At 37.3% G+C, this 27,930-nt stretch overlaps 1 protein-coding gene across 1 annotated transcript; it reads left to right on the top strand.

The window, feature by feature from the left end:
* The first annotated feature begins 24,378 nt into the window (after positions 1-24,378).
* LOC130969136 (uncharacterized) lies at positions 24,379-26,312 on the top strand. Its single transcript, XM_057894741.1, has one exon. The coding sequence runs from the start codon at positions 24,612-24,614 to the stop codon at positions 26,067-26,069; it is 1,458 nt and encodes a 485-aa protein (XP_057750724.1). The 5' UTR covers positions 24,379-24,611; the 3' UTR covers positions 26,070-26,312.
* Positions 26,313-27,930: the final 1,618 nt, after the last annotated feature.

Genomic DNA, 27,930 nt, shown 5'->3' with positions numbered 1-27,930 from the left:
TCCTCACTCTCTTTCGGCACTCCCACCCTTTCATATTCAACTTCTTCATTCATCCTACCATGAAAAAGAAAACGGCACACAAGAGAAGTGGCCGAACCCCCATTCTAAAAAGCCCACCGTTTTCATCACCTCAAACTCATACACATATCCATCTTCATTCTACCTCCTCTTCTACTCAATCACCTCCTTCCAAAAGGACCGAAACCATGCACCGCAAGGTTATCGCTCACAAATCTTCAGGGAGAGGAAAGAACAAGCAACCTAGTGTTCAAGAAGAAGAAGAGGAATCACATACCTCACCACCACCATCACCGCCGAAAAGACCTACTCCACACACAAAAAGCTCTCAGAAAAAGCCGAAAAGCTTTGTTCTGCATGATACAAGAGAACCTGCAAATTTGGAGTCGCTCGATTTCAAGAACAAATTTCACAAAACTCACTCCCACTTTGATCCTCTCGGTTCTACTCATGTGCTTTCTATGAATTTCACAAGGAATTTTTGCTGAAACGTCCACTCTGCCTTTCTTACTTGGTAAATCTTGAGAAACTGGCCACCAAAGGAATCAACTTTACTTCCATGTTTGATGCTCTGAAGTGGACTCCACTGATTCACATTCAGAAATTTGTTTACCCGGAGCTGGTCTGGGAATTCTATGCAAACATGTGTTTGATTGATGGCTCAATTCACTCTTACGTCAAACGTGTTTACATGACCCTCAATCCTCAAACCATAGGCGCTGCTCTTGGATATGAAGATGAAGGGCCAAAAGTTTACATGGTTGATAAGTGGGATGATCAAGTTGGCATTGCACAGCAAACAGTCTTGCAACACATCTGTGCAAATCTCTCTGGTTTGGATGGACTAATCCCAACTCATCGAGCACTCGGCCCTGAGAACTCTCTGTTGCACCGTATCATCACTCACATTCTCACTCCACAAGGCGGTTCTCACCACAGAGTAACAGTTTCTGATTCTATCATTTTATTTGCTCTTCTTACTTCTTCCCAAATTTCATTTGCTTATATTATGATACGTCATATGTGGGAAGCAGTGAAAAGTACCAAAAAGGCTAATCTTCCTTATGGCATGTTCCTCACATGTATATTTGAGTATTTTAAGATTGATTTGACTAATGAATCTGTTGAGAACAAGGTTTCAATGATTAAAGGAGGAGGAGTTTCGGGCAAGAAAGGCAAAAAATCTGTCACTTCTGAACCATCTCTCAGTGATCTGGAGAGCCATCCTGAACCCTCAAATGTTACTGCATCAATCCGGGAGGTTCTCAATGAGATGCGCAATATGTCCAAGTTGATGTTCAAATCCCACAAGATTGCCAGAAAATTGGAATATGAACAGGAAAGGGCTTGGAAGAAATGTCATGATAGAGTTGGCTTCATGATTAAGAGCTTTGATGATGAAATGGGAACAGGGGATTACGAAGCTGATTCCGGTTCAGAATTCAATCTTTCTAATGATTGATGACTGTTTGTTTATTTTATTTGATATTGGCTCTATTAGGCTCAATCTATTTTTTGTATGAGCATGATTTGATACTCACTGCTCTGTGATACTTTGATACACTCTTGTTACTTTGTTATGGATATTTTGTTGTGTTTTTCATATTTGGTGCAGGTTTCCCTTGATGACAAAAGGGGGAGGAACATTAGTTTTCCAAAATTGAAATTGAAACAGGGAAGGATTGATTTGGGATTGATTTGCTGAAAACAGGGGATGAAATTTTCAATTGATGAAAATTCATGATCACCCTTGTTTAAGGAACGCATGTTATCATATTTATTTCACTATGATTACTGCTGCTTATTATACTTGGCATCTAGTTTATAATGATGTTTGATTTATTGAATGCCTGGTTGTTGATTTATCTTGAGGAACATGTTTTTATTAAAATTGGAATATTCTTATTCATCTTGATAAACATGTTGGTTGGAAAATGTATTTTCGGCAGTTCCTTTAAACTGTGATGTCTAACAAACTGCCATGCTTTGATGTAATCATGTGTGATTCAAAAATTATTTTCCTTCTTAAATAATATGGCTCTGATATCTTGATTGGAAAATAATTGAAATATTTTTGAACAACATTGTTTTGTGATTGGTTGATGTATGTAATTATTGAGCAGAAAATCAGTTTATGATATCAAATGAGTTTTGATTATCAATTCAAAACTGCTCATAAATCAAACATTTAGCATCATATAACATGCTAAATAACATTGTTCCTGAAGCTTGATTAAAATGTTACAGGTTAGTGCTTCCCTTGGTAAAATTAGCATACATCAAGGGGGAGCCATGTGACACTTAGAAAGGGGGAGAAATTCAAATTCAAAGGGAGTATTCTTTACTCAATCTTTAAATTTCTTTCCATTTCAATTTTAATAATGTTTGTCATCAAGGGGGAGATTGATGAGTTTGGAAAACTCTTATTTAATTTTGATGATGAACAAACATTATTAAATATTTAATTACAAAATTATTAATTTAATCTTAATTCATATTTGCTTAATTAATAATTTTTGTTGTGCAGATTTTGTGTTGGGCCGAAAATGAAATTCTGGTTTAAGCCCAATTGTGTCAAATAATAAACCTTGCTACATGCTTCTCATGCTATGAAGCTGAATTATTAATTGGGCCAGAATGAATGTTATTGATGCAAGCCCAAATGAATGCTTTCTTATGTGCTCAATGTATGATTCGAAAAAATATTCATCAGGAAAGCAAATGTTACTAATTTGGGCCAAATTAATTTCCAATGCTACAAAGCCCAATCTTGTTGTTGATGAATGTTTCCAAACTTGGTCCGAAACCAAGATGAAAAGAGAAAGCAAAAATGCTTCCAACAGAACTCCTTTGCTCATCATGATGGATTTCAAAATTTATTAAGAGAAGTTAAAGCATGGGAACTATGAGAGAGATTGTGTCATTGATTTGATTGAAAACATCAATGCTGCACGCTAAACCACTAGGGAAGTAAAAGCACTTTTTTACTTGAATTGATTAAATCATTTAATTACTTTCCTTCTAAGTTTATTCTCTCTCATCTCTTTTCCTTCTTCTCTTCGGTCATTACACAGGAAACAATGGTGTCCATGAAAGCAAAATGGAGCTACCGAAGTAGAGGGAGAACACTCTACAGGACCATCACAATGATGGCACGAAAAAGAAAAGTATGTAGTGGCTGAGATTTTCACCAAATATGGTCAGATTTGGTGAGGTAATCTCGAGCTCTTCATGCTCAAAAAGGAAGATAAAGATTCGGCCAGCAAGGGAGATTCTTGAAGCATGGCTTGTCTTTGATTCTGCTTAACCACCACAGGAAGTAGCTAGAGTGGCGAAGTGATGGAAGAGGCAGAGATTGAAGCAGATGAAGTCATCATCATCATGAAGCATCAAGGGCCAGAAATCCATCTTGGAGAGCAAGCCAAGGATGGAGAGCTCGGATTGATGAAGAGTGATGATCAAGAAAGAACTAGAGGTAATTGCATGTTGGGTTTTGCATGGTTATCTCTTCTCTCTCTATGTGGCCGAACCGGTTCTGTTTCTTGAAGGAGGAAGAAGTTGGTTCGGGTGTTGGCTTCAAGTGTGGAGGCTTCCCTCTTCTTTAAAAAAGAGAGAACAACCACTGTTTGGAGCAAGGAGAAAGTGTGAGAGTGCAAGGCACAGTATTCTTAGAGTTACCTGAGCTAACAGATTTCTCTTCTCCTTCAATGTATTCTGTTTAGTATTTTTCTGTTTAATTTTGTCATGTCTTGAGTCTCATGGAAAAAGGCAAACAGTGAGGTTTGTATAAAAAAAACCATAGAGCAGAAAAAGGCAGAGAGTGCAAAATTAAAAGAAAAAGCCATAGATGTCTTAGAGTTCCTTTGTACATCTGTGTTGTGTTTCATGATTCTGTGGGAATCCCCTTGTAAGTTGGGTTAGCACTTTACAATTTGTAATCTGGATGATTATAGTGAAATTCCATCATTGTTGTGATGGAGACTGGATGTAGGCTGCACTGCACTTAGCAGCTGAACCATGATATATCTGGGTGTAATCTTCTCTCTCTCTTCCAACTTCAATTCTGTTTTTACTGTTCAGATGAAAAATAAAAAATGTGTCGTGTCAAGTGATGAGACAAAATGAAAATGTCTCGTGGCTAGGGACGAGCTAAAAACAGAAAAGTTTCCTCTAAGTCCAGCAAGTGTTATCAAGCAAAAAGGGGGCTAAGATTCAACCCTCCCTTCTCTTAGCCACTGAAACCATCAAAAGTCCCTGAAGGACTAAAGACATCTAAACCATCCAATGAATATTCACAAGGGTTATACTCAGTCAAATTGCAAAGATCTTTATATGGTCTGAAGCAATCTGGACGAATGTGGTATAATCGTCTTACTGAGTATCTGGCCAAAAACGGATTCAAGAATGATGATATCTGCCCTTGTGTTTTCATAAAGAAAACTGCATCTGGATTCATTATTATTGTTGTGTACGTTGATGATTTAAATATCATTGGAACTTTTGAAGAGATTCCAACAATTATAAAAACTCTAAAAGAAGAGTTTGAGATGAAAGATCTTGGAAGAACTAAATTTTGTCTCGGCCTGCAGATCGAGCATATAAAAAATGGGATCTTTATTCATCAAACAGCATACACAGAGAAGATCTTGAAAAGATTTTATATGGATAAATTACATCCATTAAGTACCCTAATGATCGTAAGATCTTTGGATGTGAAAAAGGATCAATTCCGTCCTAAAGAAGAAAATGAAGATATCCTTGGTCCTGAAGTATCATATCTTAGTGCCATTGGAGCACTAATGTATCTTGCTAATAATACAAGACCCGATATATCATTTGCTGTGAATTTATTAGCAAGATATAGTTCCTCTCCAACCAGAAGACATTGGAATGAATCAAACAAATCTTTCGATATCTTCATGGGACAGTTGATATGGGATTGTTTTATCCCTATGGATCCAAGTCACAATTAGTTGGCTATGCAGATGCTGGATATTTGTCTGATCCACATAAAGGGAGATCTCAAACAGGATACATGTTCACATATGGTGGTACAGCTATATCATGGAGGTCCACGAAATAGACAATAGCAGCAACCTCCTCTAATCATGCTGAAATACTGGCGATTCATGAAGCTAGTCGTGAGTGTTTTTGGCTGAGGAGTCTGATTCAATATATTCTGTCATCATGTGGACTGATTGATCATAAGATAGCTCCAACTGTCCTGTTTGAAGATAATACAGCATGCATTGCTCAACTTAAGGGTGGATACATCAAAGGTGATAGAACAAAACATATTTCTCCCAAATTCTTCTTCACTCATGATCTTCAAAATCAAGAGACAATTGATGTCCAACAGATCCGTTCAAGTGACAATCTAGCAGATTTATTCACAAAGTCACTCCCAAAATCCTCCTTTGAAAGATTGGTACATGAGATTGGGATACGCCGATTTCGAGTCATTAAATGATGTCGGCAAGAGGGGGAAACTGTACTCTTTTTTCTTTGGTCAGGTTTTTTTCCATTGGGTTTTTCTTGACAAGGTTTTTAATGAGGCAGTCCCATCACAAAGGATATTGTACTCTTTTTCCTTCATTAAGGTTTTTTCCCACTGGGTTTTTCTTTAGTAAGGTTTTAACGAGGCAATAATCCTAAATAGACATCCAAGGGGGAGTGTTATGACGAGGATGCTATAGATAAGAATGGATGTCTATTAAATGGGTAATTCAATTTTCCTATGTTGAAAGGAACAAGTCTTTATGTTGAAGGAAATTAATGAGGTTTGAAAAAGTAAATTTTGTTTGCCTATAAATACATGTACGAGGCAAATGAAAGACACAGCAATAATAAACAATCAATAACAATTCTCTCTCAATTTATATGGTCTATATACAAATCTCTTCATCTCTTTCTTCCTTTCATATGATAATACATATATATATATAAGTATATATGAATAATCTCTTTTATATTGAGATTGTAATTATGGTTAATATTATTATCTAATTATATTTCTTTATTTTATATTTGTTACCTCTTCCTTATTTATTTATTTAGTTATTTTACAACAATTATGGGAGGTCAATGATATATATAATATTAAAAAATTATGCAAAAAATTATATAATGTAAGATGTATTACAAAAATATACTGATAAAGAATATATTTTAAAATATAAAAAATATGTGTATATTTTTTACTAACAAGGTAGTCGATTCTTGACATTATAAAATTTATCGATAATAGAATCTGTGTCAAATTTTTCAGTAATTCTTTTTTCAATATAATTAAAAGACAATTAATAAGAAATTCATCTTTTATTTTGTTTTAGAGTCATTCTTCACACTATTCATAGCTAAAAAAGATTTTTTAGTTGTAGTAGTTGAAATAGAGAGAATTAATACCAAATAAATAAAAAAAGGCGATTACAAGAAAAAAAAGAATCTACTTTATGAGATTTAAAATATTTTATTTAAATAAAAAATATTAGTAATAATATATTTTTCATATTTTTTTAATACTGTTACTTACTTTGTAGATATTAGAAATCATTAATATTTAAGTTGGACAAGACTATTATTTATAAGATAAAGTATACTTTTATTCTTGAAGTTTGACAAAAGTTTCAAAAATATCCATAAGTTTTATTTTATTTCAATTTTGTCCAAAAGTTTTCAATTTGCATCATATATATTCTCGACGGCTAAATTTTCAAAAAATTTAAGACCAATCTAACAATAATGCATGAAAATTATGTTTGATTTGCTTGTGTTGAGTGATTGTTTTTATAAAATTGTTGTTGAACCGGTCTTAAATTTTTTGAAAAATTAGTTGTTAGAGAGATATTTTTTATGCAAATAAAAAATTTATAAAACAACATTAAAATAAAATAAAACTTAAAGGTATTTTAAAATTTTTTATCAAACTTTAAAAATAAAAAGTATATTTTACTTTTATTTATACTAGACTAAATATTAAATAAATTTTTAAAAAAAATTAAATCATATTTAATAACTTACTACTATTAATTTTTAAAAAAAATTGAGGAACCGAGACCTCCACTCACCCCTATGTCCCTACTTCTATATATATATATATATATATATATATATATATATATATATATATATATATATAATCATAACATTGTTAACCAAGCAAGTGAAACGTTACTTTGATTGTTGTTTCTTATCTTTTCACGATGTTTAATCCGACTCAAAGATTACGAATATTAATCTAATTAGTAAAATTATCGAATCGAATCCAATTTAATCCGCATATTAATAAAGTTGGATTACAAATTTTTAATAAGTATTTGTATATTTATAAATTCACAAAAATTAATAAATAAATATTTTTTTATATTTTATTTAAATTAATAATTATTATATATATTGTTGTTCATATTGTACCTTAACTAATCAATCAAGCCTAAATTAAGGTAAAAGGTCCAATCTAGCAGGTTGGCATTCACCGCTTATCCGACTTCCTTCATGAGGTCGGGCTCGACATCACTTATCTAAGTGAATAATTGCCTCTATAAATCTCTCTCCCACTTCTAAAAAGAAAATCTCAACAACCCTAATATAAAGGGACGGTTATCCATCATCAAAAGTGGAACTACTCCAATGGTGGTTATTGGCACGTCACATATAAAAACATTAACACCTCTCAGGTATATAAAAGTTTAAATATTCTAAACCTGCTTAACCTCTTACTGACTTAGGCATCGGAATGTCTTGCAGGTACCCCCCCTCTTATTCAACCATACAAACAACTCAAAAGGTGGCTCACGGACGCGAACCAGTCTAGGGCCCCCTCTTTCTAACGTTTGGGCCACACATTCGAGCCCAATCAGTCCAGTTTCAAGTAACCCCCGAAACATTAGCGCCGTTTCCAAGGACTCGAAGATCAATGCACAATGGCGGACAACCAGCATGAAGACGGACACACTGCATCTGAGTCCGACCAAGAGCATCAGGACGCGGTCAATAACGACCAAGCAATAATACATTCTTCATCACGCATAGAGCAAACTAATGCTACGTGGTCATGCCATTTGGAATAAAAAATGCAGGAGCCACCTATCAAAGTTTGATGAATAAGGTGTTTGCACCTCTCACAAGACTTCAACACCATAAGAAGGTACAGGATGAGATTAAATCCCACTAAGTGCGCCTTCATAGTGGAAGCAGAAAAGATTTTAGGATTTATGATAACACAATGGAGAATTGAAGCAAACCTCAATAAGTGTAGGGCAATCCTAGAAATTCAGAGCCCAACTTGTTTAAAAGAAGTTCAGCAATTAAACGGAAGACTTGCAGCTCTATCAAGATTCTTGGCAGGATCAGCATTAAGATCCTTACCACTTTTTTTGCTACTTAGAAAAGAATATCAATTCGAATGGGCCTCTGAATGTGAAGAGCTCAGCCGAAAAAAGGGGAAGAGCTCATATTGTATTTAGCTATCGCTGAGAAAGCTGTGGCATCACCCTTAATACAGGAAGATGAGGTCAGATAGCATCTTATCTAGTTTGCTAGTAAGGCGCTAGAAGGCCCTAAATTGAGGTACCAAAAACTTGAAAAATTTGCATATGCCTTAATTGTAGTGTCTAGAAGGCTACGGTCTTATTTCCAAGCCCACACCATAAGAGTTCGAACGAACCAACCCATTAAGTAAATCCTTCAGAAAATAGATATTGTGGGTAGAATGGTTCAATGAACTATAGAGCTATCCGAGTTCGATTTGAATTACGAAACTCAGACTGCAATCAAAACTCTATGCCTCACCGACTCCGTAGCAGAATATGCAGGTGACCTAGAAGATGCCTCCACAACCTGGGAAATATATGTGGATGGATCATCCAATATGGTTGGAAGCGGAGCTGGTATAATACTGATCAATCAAGAGGAAATACAAATAGAAGTATACTTAAAATTTGAGTTCCCTACTTCCAATAACCTGCTGAATATAAAGCTCTAATCGCAGGGTTAAAAGACGCCAAAGAAGATGGCGCTACCAAGGTGATAATTTTCAGCGACTCTCAAGTAATTACTTCCCAAATTAATGGAGAGTACCAAGCAAAAGACCCTAACATGAAAAGGTATTTGGAAAAATCGCTGGAGCATCTCAGGCAGTTTCGTAAAACTAAAGTAAGACATATAATAAAGAAGCTCAACAGTAGAGCCGATGCTCTTTCCAAACTAGCAAGTACCAAACTGGGGGAAAACAATAGGAGCCTGATGCAAGAAACTCTCCAGGAACCTTCAGTCGTCAAAGCGGATAGCAAGCCAGACGTCTCGACTATCTATAGCTTAGACCTCTGATGGATGGCACCCTTGGTCGAATATCTGAAATTCGACATCCTTCCCGAGGAGCAAAAGGAGGCCCGAAAACTAAAAAGGGAAGCACAGAACTACAAGTTAATACGAAATGTCCTTTATAGAAGAGAGATATCTACACCATTGTTGAAGTGTGTCCCAACCTCTAAGAAAGAAGAAGTCCTGGAAGAAGTACATAATGGGATTTGTGAAAATCACCTTGGAGCGAGGTCTCTAGCTAGAAAGGTGAGACGAGTTGGTTCTTTTGGTCAACCCTGCAAAAAGACGCCACCGACTTCATAAAAAGTGCCAACCTTGCTAGATGCACACAAACTTCCATGTCGCCCCCTCAGAAGAACTTATTAGTATAACTTCTCCATGGCCATTTGCAAAATGGTGATTGGATCTACTCGGATCTTTTCCTCAAGCACTTGGACAAGTAAAGTTCTTTATTGTAGGAGTGGACTACTTTACTAAGTGGATATAAGTGGAGCCACTAGCTACCATAACGGCACAAAGAAGTCAGAGGTTTTTATACAGAAATATCATCACCCAGTTTGGAGTCCCTCACTCTATAACTACTGATAATGGCACACTATTTACTGATTCTACATTCAGAAGCTTAGTGGCTAGCATGAAGATAAAACATCAGTTCACTTTGGTTGAGCATCCCCAAACAAACAGACAAGCTAAGGCAACTAATAGGGTTATATTAGCAGGGTTAAAGAAAAGGCACCAAGAAGCAAAGGGGGCATGGACTGAAGAACTCCCTCAAGTATTATGGGCTTACAGAACTACACCTCACTTAACCTCGGGTGAAACACCTTTCCGACTTGCATATGGAGTAGAAGCCATGATCCCAATAGAGATTAATGAGCAGAATCTAAGGGCGACTGACGTTGGGATTTTTGCCAGTAAATAATTTCATAAAAACAGTCGCGTTGTAGATATAGTCTCTAAACCGACAGAAATCCCTTCGTACAAACGTTTTGGTTGTCACAAGTAACAAACCCCTTTTTGAAATTGATAACCGAGTATTTAAACCTCGGGTCGTCTTCTCAAGAAATTGCAGGGAGGTATGTTCTTATTATTGGTTATGAAAAAGTGTGTTTGGGTTTTTTTGGATCAAGGTAAAAGGTTAGTTGGGCAATGGGCACAGGTATATTTTCAAAGCAATAAAAGTAAATGAATAATTGTAAAATAAACTCTTGGCAAGGTGTAAGAACTGGAAGTCCTATCCTAGTTATCCTTATCAATTGTGATTAGAATTGGATTTTTCTCCCACTTGTTAACCTCTAACTACGAAGGTAAGTTAAGTGGATAAATTAATTCTGATTCCTCAAGTCCTAGTCTTTCCTTGGGAAAGGCCAGAGTTATTGGAATATGAATTAATGAAATGAAGTAATCCAATTTTCATCAACAATGAGTTTGATAACTCTAGAGTCACCAATTATTCAACCAAAGCCAAAAGGGAAACAGGAAAATCCAAATTATTTATATAAATAAAAGACAGCAATCATCAATCTGAAATATCTCAAATAACATTAATTAAGGAGATCAATCTAAACATGGAACAATTTATAAATTTAATTGGAAAAATAAATAAAAAGGAACATTGAACCTGAATCGAGAGTCACTCTTAAAAACCAAGAGAAGTCCTAAATCCTAGTTTCTAAAAATCCTAATTTCTAATCCTAATCCTAATCCTAAGAGAGAGGAGAACACCTCTCTCTCTGAAAACTACATCTAAAATTAATAAAAAGAGAATTATGAATGCCTTATTTGAATGGATGCAATCCCTCTACTTTATAGCCTCTAATCTGAGTTTTCTGGGCCGAAAACTGGGTCAAAAATAGCCCAGAAATCGCTGGAGAAGAAATCTGCCACGCTGGTTTTTCGTCACTGCGACGCGGCCGCATGGAGCACGCGGTCGCGTCGCCTAGCGTCAGAGCCACTATGGCATATTATATATCAAATCGAAGCCCCGGACGTTAGCTTTCCAACACAACTGGAACCGCATCATTTGGACCTTTGTAGCAAAGTTATAACCGTTTGAGTGCAAAGAGGTCAGGCTGGACAGCTTTGCAGTTCCTTCAACTTCTTGTATTCCTTCCACTTTTGCATGCTTCCTTTCCATCCTCTAAATCATTCCTGCCCTCTAATCCCTGAAATCACTTAACACACATATCAAGGCATCTAATGGTAATAAGAGAGGATTAAACATAGGGAACTTAAGGCCAAAGAAGCATGTATTCAATCAAAGCACATAATTAGGAAGGCAAATGTAAAACCAAGCAAATAGTATGAATAAATGGGTAAAGAGTTGATAAAAACCACTCAATTGAGCACAAGATAAACCATGAAATATGGGTTTATCAACCTCTCCACACTTAAACATTAGCATGTCCTCATGCTAAGCTCAAGAGAAGCTATAAAGGAATGAAGAGGAATGATAGAATGTATGAGATGCAACCTATGAATGCAACTAAATGAAAAATATTTCTACCTACTTGGTTAAAAATAAATAAGTTCTTCAAGACAAATATGAACTGAATTTCACTAATTCAAATCACAAAATACAATACAAATAACTTGCAAGAAGAAGATAGCTCATGAAAGCAGAGAACATAGAATTGAGCATTGAACCCTTACTGGTAGTGTATATCATTCTAACTCTCAAGTGTCTAGGGTCAATTCTCTCAATTCTCTACTAATCTTGCTTTCTATAGCTTGCTCTTCATCTAACAATCAACAAAAATTTAATGCACCAATACACAAATCAAGAGGTCTTTTAAGGGTTGTAATGGGGTTAGGGTCAAGGTAGGATTGTATTTGGCCAAGTGGACTAAAATTTGAATCCTTAATTAACATAAACTTTCCACCTAACTTAGGACAATCCATGTAATCATAATATAAAATTTGACTTCCCATTAACTATGTTTTTCACATATTCATGCATTCTAATTTCAAGTACAACTCATATGCATTGCTTTCACCACTTACTTTGGGGCATTTTGTCCCCTTTCACTTATTTTGCTCTTTTTTTTATATATTTTTTTTTCTTTTGTTTTTCTCAATGCATATGATTAATTTATTGAATGCATGAACATGTGTCCTAAACATTTCTTTCACATTTTCAGAAAATTCTAACATACTCAATTCTCAAACCAGATGTTTCCAAACCCACTCTTCCCCACACTTAATTCATAAGCATTCTCACTAGTCTAAGCTAACCAAGGATTCAAATTAAGGACATTATTATTTTTCGCTTAGAGTTAATGATGTGCTAAAATAAAGAACAAATGGGTAAAATAGGCTCAAAATTGGTTTGCAATAGATAATGAAACAAGGCATCAATCATATAAGTGTATGCATACATTAAATAATGGAAATATAGAATCAAGCAAGACAAAGATCACAATTTTAGAGAGAAAAACACACACCAAAATTAAAATATTGGTTGATAAAATGCAACCAATCAAATAGGCTCAAAATTTCACTGGTTTTGTGTGTTCAAGCTTTAAACCATGTTCCAAAATAAAATTTCTTCATACAAGTTATTCAAAAAGTGTTTAATTTAAATTAGTGAAATACTATAAAAAGTTTCTTAAAAAAGAAAATATTACTTCAACCAAGTGGTAAAATATGCAAAAATCAAATAAACATGCAAATGCAACAACTAATCTACAAAGAAAATTTAACATTGGTGTTGAGACAAGAAAGTACTAACCCATGGAGATCGGTATCGACCTCCCCACACTTAAAAATTGCACCGTCCTCGGTGCATGCTGAGATGTACAGGTGGACGGGTTGTTCCAACTGATGCCTTTCTTCAAGGATTGTGCAGATGGACTTGTTTGTCTCCCCATGTAAACGTCTTCCGGTTCCCCTCGTGGCCATCCTGAAAGAAAAAGGGAAGAAAAGTAACCAGAAATAAAGATAAGAAATAAATAAAGTATGGGTGGGTTAATGCCAAATGATAAGGGTCTCATTTACATGGAAGCTTCAACATGTACGTGAGAAAATAATAGAAGTCATGGCATACCAGTGGTATAAAATTTGTAACATAGGGAGGAGAGTGGGTAATGGAAGTATCAATACAAGTTCATGCCAATGCAAATGGAGTGCAAGTATCATAAAAGATTGGCATTGGATAATTAATATCTCCACAGTGTAAAACAAGTTACCAAATAAATTCAAGAAAGATGCAACAGTAGAATAAGAAATTTTTTTTAACACCAATGGAAAAATAAAAATTCAGAAAAGAAATAAAAACAATATGCACAGTAAAGTAAGAAAGAAAGAAGAAAGAAGAAAAGATAGAAGAAATTAGGATTGGGGAAGAAAAGATAAGATATTTGGCAAATTAGGATAAGCTGTGCGGCGCAAGCGACGCGGACGCGTGGGGCACACGGTCGCGCGACTTGCGCTGTAAGTTAATCGACGCGGTCGCGTGACTCAATTTATGCTACTGGCGCGAGGGCAGCCTCGCGCTCGCACAACTCTCTGTTCAAAATGTTATTTTGCCAAATTTTGGGTGACGCGATCGCGTGGGTGGCGCGATCGCGTGGGTGGCGCGATCGCGTGGATGGCCATTTTTGAAAAATGACGCGGCCGCGTGGGGCCGGCGTTCGCGTGGGATGGCTTGGGCTTCTAGCACGAGTCCAGCCCAATTCCAGCACAACTTTCGGCCATGTACCTTTTTACGTCGATTTTCAGGGCACGCGGCCGCGTGGGGCACGCGGTCGCGTGGGAGGCCATTTTTTCCATATGACGCGGTCGCGTGAGCGACGCGGTCGTGTGGGGTCAAATTATGCTAAAGGCGCGGCTCCAGCCATGCTCTCGCGTGACTCTCTGTTCAATGCTTTTCTTCCTCGCGCACTAGTGACGCGGACGCGTCAGCGACGCTGCCGCGTCGTGTGCGTGTTTTTCCTTTTTTTTATATATATGCAAGTATGCAGTATGCAATGCTGATATGAATGTTATGCAAAACTCCAGGTTCAATACAATAAAATAAAATAAAACTTGAAAACAAATAAAACTGAATAAAAATGAAAAAGGAATGATCATACCATGGTGGGTTGTCTCCCACCTAGCACTTTTAGTTAAAGTCCTTAAGTTGGACATTTGATGAGCTTCCTGTCATGGTGGCTTATGCTTGTACTGATCCAGGAATCTCCACCAATGTTTGTATCTCCAGTAACCTCCGGGGTCCCAGACTAAGCACGTAAAGCCCTTACAAAGCTTCAAACAGATTCTTAGGCTCCCGGGGTGACAAATGTCAGAACAGATTCCAGGATCCCAAACCTTACCTTTACACCCGTTTTTGTCTTGATCTGCATTTTTTCAGCCGGGTGAAAGGTGATCTGAATTCTCACTGCAGCGACCAAACAGCTTTCTAGACCCATTCAGTTGAGCTCTATACCAACCTTTGCGTTTAAACTTAAAGCTTCCAACCATAATGAACCTTGCAGGACAATTCTTACCACTAGCCATCTTCCGCTTACTCTTAATGTCACAAAGAGCTCTAAGTTGACCATCCATCTCCAGTAGCCCATATTCAAGTGGAATTAGAAAGCTAAGGGATATGAATTTTACCCACTTGAATGTTGTGAAGGATGATGGCGACTTAGGGGGAGGTATTTCTAATGAACGTGCAAGCTCCACTCCCTTGTGCTCTTCTTCGACATCTTCCACCTTTTGGCAATCTTCTTCAATATCAACCTCTTCCTCTTGGTGGATTTCTTCCAATTTAATCTCTTCTTCAGTGTTCACCAAGGGCAAGGGAGGTTGTGCTTCTTCTTGTGTAATCTCCATGTCAAGTCCAATGGGAGAGGATTCAAATGTAGATATGAATTCATTAATGATTGAATCAATCTCTTGATCGTCTCCTTCAAAGTCTTCAACCATGATATGCTTTGGAGGTTGTACACCCTCCTCAACATCAGCTTCAAACGTCTTTGAAGGATGCTCTATAACTTGACTTTCCCATGGAGGTTCAGCATCTCCTAAGTCTTCAACCAATTCTTCTTCTTTGATAATTACAGCTTCCTCCAATTGTTCCAGTACAAAGTCATGTTCCGTACTGTCCAACGGAGTTTGTAGTGTCTCCTTCATGCTACGTTCATCATTAGATTGCCCACATGAAGCCATGGGGGTTCCTTGAGTGTCTGAACGTCGGGAAGCTAATTGACTCATTATTGCTTGCCCCAATTGATGAATGGTTGCCTGACATCGATCCACTGTTTTCTTGAGACGATCCTTTGTCTCTTGATACACTCGGCCTTCATAAATAGGATCATAGTGCTTTTGGATTGATGGATATGGAGATGGTGAATATTGAAGTGGTGGTTTTTGTGAGTAATTGGGTTGGAATTGGGGTGGTTCTATATATGGTTGATATGGCTCATAAGGTGGTTGGTATGGTGGTTGAGGGTTAGGGTTATATGGAGGTGAATGACGGAAAGAAGCTTGTGAGTGTGGTGGTTCGAGGTCATGTTGAGAGGATGGTCTATAGGCACGGGGTGGGGCTTGTTGGTAGTTACAAGGTTGTCCACCATATCTTTCAGCTGGGTATGCATTGTAGAATGGTCGTTGTCCATGATATCTTGGAGGGTGTGGTTGCCTAAAGGGTTGATTAGATCTTCTTGACTCCATCCATCCTTGATTGGTCTGACCTTGATGCATATTCCTGCTGTGGTTTCTATTTCCTTCAACAAAGTTAGAACTAAACTCAAAGCGAGAGGGGTGAGAATTCATAATAGCTATCAAAAATAAGGGGGAAAAAGGAGAAACAAATAAACAAGTAAAAGAAATTTTTTAAAAAAAAAATATTTACAATAACCAATAATAAGGCACACGTTTGCAATTCCCCGGCAACGGCGCCATTTTGACGTTGGGATTTTTGCCAATAAAGAATTTCATAAAAACAGTCGCGTTGTAGATATAGTCTCTAAACCGACAGAAATCCCTTCGTACAAACGTTTTGGTTGTCAAAAGTAACAAACCCCTTTTTAAAATTGATAACCGAGTATTTAAACCTCGGGTCATTTTCTCAAGGAATTGCAAGGAGGTATGTTCTTATTATTGGTTATGAAAAAGTGTGTTTGGGGTTTTTTGGATCAAGGTAAAAGGTTAGTTAGGCAATGGGCACAGGTATATTTTCAAAGCAATAAAAGTAAATGAATGACTGTAAAATAAACTCTTGGTAAGGTGTAAGAACTGGAAGTCATATCCTAGTTATCCTTATCAATTGTGATGAGAATTAGATTTTTCTCCCACTTGTTAACCTCTAACTACGAAAGTAAGTTAAGTGGATAAATTAATTCTAATTCCTCAAGTCCTAGTCTTTTCTTGGGAAAGGCCAAAGTTATTGGAATATGAATTAATGAAATAAAGTAATCCAATTTTCATCAACAATGAGTTTGATAACTCTAGAGTTACCAATTATTCAACCAAAGCCAAAAGGGAAACAGGAAAATCCAAATTATTTATATAAATAAAAGACAGCAATCATCAATCTAAAATATCTCAAATAACATTAATTAAGGAGATCAATCTAAACATGGAACAGTTTATAAATTTAATTGGAAAAATAAATAAAAAGGAATATTGAACCTGAATCGAGAGTCACTCTTAAAAACCAAGAGAAGTCCTAAATTCTAGTTTCTAAAAATCCTAATTTCTAATCCTAATCCTAATCCTAAGAGAGAAGAGAGAACCTCTCTCTCTGAAAATTACATCTAAAATTAATAAAAAGAGAATTATGAATGCCTTATTTGAATAGATGCAATCCCTCTACTTTATAGCCTCTAATCTGAGTTTTTTGGGCCGAAAACTGGGTCGAAAACAGCCCAGAAATCGCTGGAGAAGAAATCTGCCATGCTAGTTTTTCGTCACTGCGACGTGGCCGCATGGAGCACGCAGTCGCGTCACCTAGCGTCAGAGCCACTATGGCATATTATATATCAAATCGAAGCCCCGGACGTTAGCTTTCCAACGCAACTGTAATCGCGTCATTTGAACCTCTGTAGCAAAAGTTATAACCGTTTGAGTGCGAAGAGGTCAGGCTGGACAGCTTTGCAGTTCCTTCAACTTCTTGTATTCCTTCCACTTTTGCATGCTTCCTTTCCATCCTCTAAACCATTCCTGCCCTATAATCCCTGAAATCACTTAACACACATATCAAGGCATCTAATGGTAATAAGAGAGGATTAAACATAGGGAACTTAAGGCCAAAGAAGCATGTATTCAATCAAAGCACATAATTAGAAAGACAAATGTAAAACCATGCAAATAGTATGAATAAGTGGGTAAAGAGTTGATAAAAACCACTCAATTGAGCACAAGATAAACCATGAAATATGGATTTATCAGCGACATTCTACGACGAGGTTGATAACATCCAAGCCCTAAAAGAGGAACTCGAGCTACTTTCGGAGGTCCAAGAACAAGCGCAAATAAGACAAGCAGACTTAAAGCAAAGGATGGCAACAAAGTATAACCAAAAAGTCATTCGAAGAAGCTTCGCCATAAACGACTTAGTCCTCCTTCAGAATGACATCGGAGTAAACAAGATGGGCGAAGGAAAGCTAGCCGCAAAACTGGAAGGGACCATACAAGATAGTTGAGGTCCTGGGAAATGGCTACTATAAAGTGTCCGACCTAGGAAGCTCCGAGCTTCCAAGTTCGTGGCACACTTGCAATATGAAGAGATATTACAGCTAAAAGTGAACCCCACTCCCTGATATACTCTTTTTCCTAACTTCACGGTTTTTTCCCGAAGAGGGTTTTCTTGAAGGGGGTTTTAATGAGGCATCAAAGCGAGGGCTAGGGGATTAAAACTCTAAGTCCCTTAGTAGCCAAAAGCACTTTTGTAAATTTACTTCTTCATTAATGATAGTATTCATTTCTTTGTGAATTTTCATTATTACCACGATACACACCGACTTAAACTCGAAAAAATGTGAAAATCTGCTACCCGACCTACGTGGTCGGCAGGATAAAGTGACGAGGTACAAGTTGGTGTAAAGAGATTGTAAAAGACGATCATGACAGCTCGGAAATATAATAGCAAACAACTTATGAGTCGAAAAAATCGAGCAGGACGAAATGAATCGCAAAAATAATCTCTCTCACGAAAACGATTTAATAAACAAAGCGAAGTTGAACGTAGGCAAATAAAATAAAGAAAAGCGAGAAATACGAAAATCACTTAAAAGGATCAACGGTAGAAGTGTTCTCACAAAAACCTTACCAAAATTGAGATTACTTAACAAAAAGTTTCTCAAAAACCTTACTAGATTGTAGCGAGATTATCTAGTAGTAAAAGTTTTTCAAAAGCTTTGCGAAACTCAAAAACAGTAAAAAGTTTTGTCACAAAAGACCTTATGAAACCTTCAACAAAAGGAATAATAAACGTCATCACAAACGATTATTTCGTTAAAAGTCCTATCCAAAAAGGACTAGAAAATAAAGGTTGTTGTTTAAAGATCTTATTAAAAAGGATCAAAAGTCAGCAGCCATCCACAAAATATACAAAACATAAAAAATTATTTATCAAAAGGTCCCACAAGCCAGGCCTTAATAAGAATATCACATAGGGCCAATTAGAGGGTTGGAGTCATCAGTAGGAGAGGAGGCCAGTTCGACTGTAGAAGTCAGAGGGGGTTAGGAGGAATCTCTCCGGCACCAGAAGTCAGGTCTGCCTAAGGAGGGGTTGAAGAGCTCGGCTGTGACCCCTCGGTTGGACCGGTATCCCGAGGAGGGGATTCAATTATGCGCTGCCCCGCAGTCTTAAGCTCGGAGTCAGTTTTAGGACAAGGAGAAAAAACTATCTCTCCATTAATGACAACCTTGTCAGGATGAAGAGATGAAAGGTCCAGGTCGGGAGCAATGACTCCGACCTGTTCTTTCAATACCCTAAACACCTCCTCAGTACTCTCGACAATAGAGTCCTCCAAGTCCTGGTAACCCTCCCGAGGCTGCTCCACCTCCCTTTTTAAGTCAAGATTTGCTGAAAAAGATGCGTACGTAATTCTGCTCAACCTTCTCCTTCAAACCCATCAGCCATGGCACAAGAACCCATTAACTGTTTCTCTCTTTTCCGGGCTTGGAAGAGTTCTTCCTTCAGCCTAGAATTCTCCTCTTGTAGCCTCTTCTCATCCTCTTGATACATAGCAATTCGCCCCTGGAGATTTTCTAAAGAGTGTTGGGTCGCACTCAAAGGGGTTTTTTCTAATATATCAAGAAGAGAGGTACAGACCCCGGTAGTTCGAATTCTTCATTGGATTAAAATTTGAAGATGGTTACGGATAGCAGCATCATCCATAACAATTTAGCTATACGGAAGGATGTGCTTCCTAGAAACTTTTACTCCGTCAAAGCCGGTGTCTCCGACGTTAGAGGCACCAGCTTTCGAGATCTTGCGTTTTTTCTTCTCAGGTTCCGAGAAAGAAATTATTGGAGGGACTGGGGCAGGAGGAGAAAGAGGAGGAGTAGGAATTGGATTTACCAAAATTGGCTGGGAGGAAGTCCCCAAATCCGAGCTTTAAAGCTAAGGAGGAGTGGCAGAAGTTCCGACCTCTTGTGCAGCAGCTCGGGCACGAGCATTTCTCTTGGCTTCCTGCAGCTTTTGATAAGCAACTCTTGACCCACTCTTCATTTTTATGAAAAAAGGAAGCAAAAGTGATTGGTGCACAAGTCGAAAGTAAGAAAAGTCACCTACAAAATCATACACAAAAACTACCTAGCTCGGTCCTGACATAGCTCGGAGATCCAAGAAAAATTTTTTTGGTGTCCAGGTTTGGAGTTCGTCCCCAAGCCCCTCAAAAAAACTCTACCACAACCTCCTCTACCTCGTCCAAATTTACCAAGCCATATTTCTCTACGGGAGAAGTCTCAACCCAGTATAAATAAAATCGGGGCTCATTATTTTTATTTAGGAAAAAGGGATGATGACCTTCAATAGCTTGAACTTTAAAGAAGAAATTTTTGAAGTCAAGGAAAGACTCATCAAAAATGGAAAAAAACTTTTTGGCCTTGTATAGCTCGGAAGGAAACCCATTGCTGCTTGTTTTTAGCACTAACAGGTTTTGTTAAATGAAAAAGATAGAAAAAAGTCTTTAAAGAGATCGAAAAATCAAGTGCATGGCTGACAAGCTGGTAAATCTTGAGAAAATCCCATGAATTAGGGTGAAGCTGGGAAGGAGCTACCCTACAGTGGGATATCACATCCATCTCAAAGTCGGAAAAGGAAAAAGTAACCCCTAAACGGGTGAACAAACAGTCGTACGCAAAAAAGAAGTGGGGTCAGAATCTTTCATTCTCCCACAGCAAACCCGATCCTCTGGGTCTAGGGCCACTAATTCATACTTTGCTTCATCAACATCAGAACTGCAAATCCTATGGTGTTTACGAAGTTCGGTAATAAAAACACTATCGATGATGGGGTGTTCGGACAAGACAGAGGAATCTACCCAGTCTAATAGAGCCTCCGTGATCCGAGAAGACATTTTCAGAAATGGGAAAAAGATATACAAGAAGATATACCTATATTGCACAAATAAAAAGCAACCGATCGCATTAAAAGAAACGAATTTGGTAAAAAGAAAAATACAAAAATCCCAAAGTTTCCTACAACAAATAGCGAAAGCACCACAAAAACCTACTCTGAACCTATTCGTCCATTATTCAGCACACTCAATAAAAACAACGAAGCCAATAAAGAGTGAAAAGTAATGAAAGACTAACCTTTCTTGGAGGAAAACTGGCAGCAAGAAGGAAGGGATGCCAAAAAAGCGCTGAAAATCCCAGGAACGGAAACAACAAGCACCAAAGCGCGAAGATCTTTTGAACAAAGAAGAAAGTACGAATGAAGAATTCGAAAAGAAGAAAGAGAAAGAGACAAAAGGTATTTATAACATACTAGGGGCATAATAGTAAAACGACGCAATTATTAAAAGAACGTGCCATTACCAATGTAACTACCCCCATGTGTAAATGCAAAAAGCCAAACGGACGCGACGGTTGATAAGACACGACGATTGATGATTTGAAATCACGTCGATTTTTTCAACTTGAAATCATGTCGGTTCCTCAAATTCGGGAAGAGGATAACGACTTAGGCAGTCTCGAGCTCTATCGATACTCAAGTCCAACTCCTATTGAAGAGATCGGGTTCGAGTAGGGACACTGTTCATATCTTGGTCCAAATAATCAGCCAGGCCCAAATTAAGCTAAAAGGCCCAATCCAGCAAGTTGGCCTTCACCGCTTATCCGACCACCTTCAAGAGGTTGGGCTCGACGTAAGCAGGTTCTTAACACTTATCTAAGTGAATAACTGCCTTCATAAATCTCTCTCCCACTTCTAGAAGGGAAATCTCAACAACCCTAAGATAAAGAGATGGTTATCCACCATCAGAAGTGGAACTACTCCAACGGTGGTTATTGGCACGTCACCTATAAATAGATTGACACCTCTCAAGTATCTAAAAGTTCCAATATTCTAAACTTGCTTAACCCCTTACTGACTTAGGCATCGGAGTGTCTTGCAAGTACCACCCCCTCCTATTCAAGCATACAAACAACTCGAAAGGCGGTTCATAGACGCGAACCAATCTAGGACCCCCTCTTTCTAACGTTTGGACCACACATTCGAGTCCAATCAGTCCGGTTTCAAGTAATCCGCAGAACAATTATATTATTTTTTTATTATTTTAAAAATTAATTTTAATAATATTATATATATATAAATGAATAAAAAAGATATTTATTCATATTTGTAATAAAAATAAAATTTTTAAAATATTTTTATATTTTATGAATATATTCAATATCTAATTCGCAAATATGCAGATCAAATCAAAACTAAAAAAATACAAATATTAAATTCAATCCGATTCAATAATTCTAACATCAAATCAAATCGAGATTTTCATCGTATCCAATTCAATATACATTTACCCGTAGCCACGGCGGGTGCAATGCTGCATCATGCCTCAGTTGAAAAACCAAGACGAGATGGAGAGTACTCCTGGGCCAACTTAGCAGTTTAATTCAATTTTCAAAATAATAGGTCATGTCATGTCACTAGACTCTATATAACACGTTTTCTTTAGTGCCAAAGAAAGTAATAAATAGGAGAGTGGAGAGATATCTCTACACTTTAGACATGGATTTCTAGGTAGGTGGATCAATTGATACTTCGTACGTATCCTATAAGAAGTTAATAATATAGCAAGCAATTTTCTCTTTCCTTCGGTCAAAAGTCAAATTATCCGATACCCAAACTACCTGTCTGGGTGGCTTGGGCCATTCTGTGTGTCTTCTTTTACACTATCTTGGCGAGTATCTAATTTAGGTTGTAATGTAATAATAACTCGCACCCATACCTTTATTGGCATAATGTACTTCTCAGCACGTTTTTGTCATGTGGAATCAAAAGCGATAAACTTATTTGCGAAAATTGATCTTTATGCTATAATTTCTAATGTACATTATTTTGTTGACGAGAAGTCCAAAATACAATAAAGAAGTATATACAGAAAATTTTATAAATATTATTTTCTCTTATTTACCCCCTCCTTCTTAGATTCATTCTGGCAGCTTCTTATATGGTGATACTCACAACTTTATAGGAAATGATATTTGTACAAAATTTATCTTTCTCAATTATCTAAAAAGAGTACTTCAATAAAAAAACAAAAGAAAGCTATTTTATTTACCTTTCTTTTAGTTCAGGATAATTAATTATGGAATCACGGTTTTCGGCCATGAATTATAATATTAAAACATTTAAGTAATTTTTTGTTGATCTTAATTATAAAAAATATATATAATTAAAATTAATAGTTAAAATTTATTGAAATATTAATATATTGTTGGTATACTTAAAAACTTTTTTATAGTATTATATGAAATAGAAATATTTGATAATAAAAAAATTAATAAAAAATAATTCTAAATTATTTTATTTAATATTTATTAATTATTTAATAATTAATAATTAATAAATAAAATAAATTTTAACTTTTTTTTTATTTTCCTAACATTATCATATGGAAATAGGTTCACTTGATCATGAGGCAACACATTATGGGCACAATCTATTCTTTTTTTGGACTTGGGGCACAATCTTATTTTATCTTTAAGAAAAGCGAAAAGCCCATTACATCGTAGGCGAGACAAAAAGAAAGATAGAGCGGGACATGGATAATTTCTTCAATGAGACATGAATGTGTTGAGCACAAAAGAATCTCTCTTTTGGACAAGACACCATTTTTTCTTGCTGCATTTGTCCAGATGGATATTGTTTAGATTTCACGTGAATAGACTTTCTTTGTAACTAACCTCTTTGGGTTTGAAAAGCTTCAATAGTTTTTAGGCAGCAAAAGCTGATTGGGCTTGCATCAAATCCACCTACATATCAACGATGTATTGTCAATTTGTAATCACAGTAGTGTAGACGTTGGCATTCACCAAAAAAAAAAAAAAAGAAATAAAATTTTAATAAATAATTTTATTAGAAAAATGAAATGCCAAAAGTATTTTTTAAAATTTATAGGAATTTTCAACTGAAAAGAATCAAGGTTTTAAATTTTTAAATACTTTAATGCATATATGACTAATTTTTCTTGAAATCTCGATAAATAAATATCTTAATTAAAATGGAGAGAACCGAAAGAATAAAAAATTACTGAAATGGTAGTGTGTAAATTTGATTGTTAGTGTTATGTATGTTAAGTGGTAAGAAAATGAAAATCAATAATAAAAAAAATAAAAGAAGAATGTTAGATAAAATTATCAAAATTTGTTATTTTTAATTATTAATTATTATTAATATTTAAAAATATAAAATAAAATATGTTGTTAAATTATTAAATTAAAAATTAATTTTAATTGATCGAATAATTAATTTATTCATCCGCTTAAATAAGAGTAATAAATTCGAATTGCGTTCTAAATTAAATGAAATTCATATAAAATAAAAATTATAAAAGTAGAAAAGTGTTAGTAAAGGATTGGGCTTTTATTACCTGAACACAGAGAGAAAAGAGTGAAGTCAAAGGTTGAAAAACAGTGGCGAAGCGGAGGCAGCAGACAACACTATCCCAAAACTCGCAAGTAGAAGTAGTGGGTTTATCTTACAACCATGCCACGAGGAACGCACCTCACTGCAATGACCAAACTACCCTCGTGTCCCAGCTCTCTTCTCCCCTAAGAATCCCAAACTAGTGTCCTTTTTCGTCCATTCGCACTTCCTACGACCCACCATGGACGGCGGAGGAGGCAACAGAGCGGAAGCCGAGCGCTGGCTCTACACGGCCAACAAGCTCCTGAGCGCACGTGACTTGCATGGGGCTCAGTCCTTCGCGATCCGGGCGCGTGAATCCGACCCAACGTTCGATGCGTCTGAGCTCCTCTTGACGGTGATTGACACGCTCCTCGCCGGCGAGACGCGGATCAACGACCAGCACCGCGACTGGTACGGGATCCTTCAGATCCTCCGTTACTCCACCAACATCGACCACATCGCAGCTCAGTACCATCGCCTCGCCCTACTCCTCGACCCGCACCGCAACCCCTTCGCTTTCGCCGCACACGCCTTCTCCCTCATCCACGATGCCTGGTCGGTCCTCTCCAACCCCGCCAAGAAGGCCATGTACGACGCAGACCTCCGGTTGCTCACCTCCACTCCTCCGCCAGCGCCGGCCGCGACACAGCAGCAGCCCCACCATCACCAGCACCACCAGCATAATCCCCTGACGCAAGCTCAGCCTCAGTCTACGCCGAGGAGAAACCCTAGATCTAAGGACGCTGCGAGCGGCGCGAGCGATCCGAATGTGCAGAATCGGACAGCGGCCGAGTCAGCTCGGCAGACTCGGACGGCCGTCGCTGCGGCCTCGAACGACGCGGCGGCAACGGAGTCGAGTTTCTGGACCTCGTGTCCTTATTGTTACGTTCTGTATGAGTACCCTAGGGTTTACGAGGAGTGCACCCTGCGGTGCCAGAGCTGCCGCAGGGGATTCCAGGCGGTGGTGATAAGGTCGCCGCCGCTGAACGGAAAGGACTCATCGTTCTGCAGCTGGGGTTTTTTCCCGTTGGGATTTTCGCAGGATTCAAAGGACATTAACGGGTTTTCTTCCAATTGGAACCCATTTTCGCCGCTGTTCCCCTGCCCCTTAAAGGGGTCCAATCGGAGGAAGGCGTCTTGGACTTACTATGACGACGAAGCTGCTGCGGCATTTGTGGAGCTTTCGGATCCCAGCGAGGATGATTCTGATGATGGAGATTGGAGGACTGGTTCTAAGAAGGCGAGGAAGAAGACAAGAGTTTCTACAAGAGATCCCGGTTCTTCAGCGAGGAAGGCTGGGAGACCTAGGAAGGTGATTCCGGGTAGTGCACAACATCAGAATGTGGGCGGTGGGGCTGTGGATGGTGGCGGCGGAGGTGGTGGGGCTGCAGGGGCAAGTGGTGGAAGGCCAGAGTCTAGTAAGAAGGTTGCATTGGGTGGTTCGAGGAGGAGGGGTGGAGGGAACTTGGACTTGAATGTGGAGTTCAGTAATGACCCGGAAGAGCCTTCTCGTCGCGTAGGAGTCCGTGAAGGGAATGCTGCTGGGAATGCTGAGGATAACATGGAAGGGATTGGGTTCTTTGAGGGACTTGATGAGTTCCTCAGTAGCTTGCCCATTCTCAACGTTGTGGCAGATGATAAGGCTAAGGGTAATTAGTCTTGTAGATGCATGTTTATTGTTTCTTTGTTGTAGAATGTAGATGTTACTTGTATGTTTGCACTTGTCGCACAAAATGATGCTGAGCCTGTTGCGAATTCATGTTATTGTTAAATTATATAATAATTTGCGGCAGCAACTCCTTTACTTTTGATTTCAACTATTTAAGGAGAATTGCTTAATGTAGATTGTGATCATAGTACTGCGTCTTAAGTTGAATGATATTTTGACAATGCTGATTGATGTTTTATTCAAATCTCACACACTCATCATGTTTAATTTGTTCAAATGCTCCGAAATTGAAAATGGTTAGAAAGAAGCTGAGATTTTCTCAATAAGAAGCCTTTATCATGGAGTGAAGTAGAACTTATCCTTTGTATTGTTGTTGCCTATGTGTAGTATTCTAATCTTATGATCGCATCCTTGTTGCTGAGTGTTGGCCAAGGCTTATAAAACGTGATGAAAGGAAATTTTGTGTGTGAAGATACCTCTTTGGTCTGAGACTCTAGCTTCTCATGTATTGTAATGCTATTGATGATTTGCTTTTGTAATGTTTGTCTAGTTGCCTAAGAACTTTAATGCGGTTGTTGTTTCACGTGTGGTATCTTGACTTCACTTGTGGATCGAGTTTCTACTCTCTACTAGTACTAGGTGCTGTGTATGAATGGTGGATAATGAACTAATGATTCTTGAAGCTTACATTTGTGTGATAAAGCATGATTCCAGGTGCTATGATAATTCTATTTAGAACCCTTTTCTAGATCCCAAGTGGATTTCATCGGCATCCTTATACTGCAAAATCTTGATGCAAGCTAGTCATGAAGAGGAGTAATTTAGAAGTTGGTTAATGAAAATTTCGAAAGAGTTCCGATCTTTCACTTTCCTGAATGTGTTTAGGAAGATTTGACATGAAATAAAATTAGCCTCTTAACATTATATTTTCAAGTGTGGGACCTGTGAACTAGCCTCATTAGAATTTCTGCATTTGCAGTTCTGGTTTCGTGAGCTCTAAGCAAACTGTCTATATACGTGGATAGAAGAAACATGGAAATCCTGAAATTACTAGTTGATACTTTTCCAATTGGTTATCTAGTGGATCCTCATGTCCAACATCAATCGTTATACCTAAATCTACTCACTACACTAACCAAGTAAACTCACATAACCACATAAGAGGGAAATCTCATTTGCAATGTAATCTCGTCAAATCAATATCAACTGGCTGGTGTTTGCAACACCATCGAATCCATCTTTGGATGGAAGAGGTCATAATCCTTTATGACTTGGAACAAGGGATGGAAAATTAGAAACTTAATCGGAAAAAAAAAAAAGCACTGTTGTACAATTAAATTATTTTTTTACTCTGACAACCCAAAACTGCAAACTTTTCTTTGAAAGATCAAATACTACTCTGTTCTGTTATCGAAAGGTGAATTATAGAATACAGATCCAATTTTATAGATATTTCCAAACAATCACAAGTTGAGCAACACGTGTACAATATATCACAGGAGATGAAAACATGGTTAGCAAATGGTTATTATTTAGCACATGATAAATACATTTTTCCAAAGGTATGTTAACGGTAATGTGTATAATGTGTATTCAATTAATAGCTAAGAATTGTGATTAGTGTGTAAGATTGTAATCATTGAGATATACTATGATGATCACATATGTAATATAGTAATTAAACACTCATTATATGATGATCGATTTAGAAGTGCAACTCTATTCTATAGATATATTTAGATAATCGAAAGAGTTAAATGTTTTTATTAATAATCTACAGTATATAATTAAACTACTTTTTTTTTCTTTTTATGTTAATAATACCCTAATGCAGAAAAAATACAAAGAA

The sequence above is a fragment of the Arachis stenosperma genome, chromosome 3, assembly GCF_014773155.1.
Source record: "Arachis stenosperma cultivar V10309 chromosome 3, arast.V10309.gnm1.PFL2, whole genome shotgun sequence".
Classification (NCBI taxonomy): Eukaryota; Viridiplantae; Streptophyta; class Magnoliopsida; order Fabales; family Fabaceae; genus Arachis; species Arachis stenosperma.
The sequence above is the reverse complement of the archived record's forward strand: the minus strand, read 5'-3'. Positions and strand labels throughout refer to the sequence as shown.

Excerpts from the sequence above, each read along its gene's own strand:
- LOC130969136 (XM_057894741.1), top strand. The coding sequence starts at position 24,612 with ATGGACGGCGGAGGAGGCAACAGAGCGGAAGCCGAGCGCTGGCTCTAC.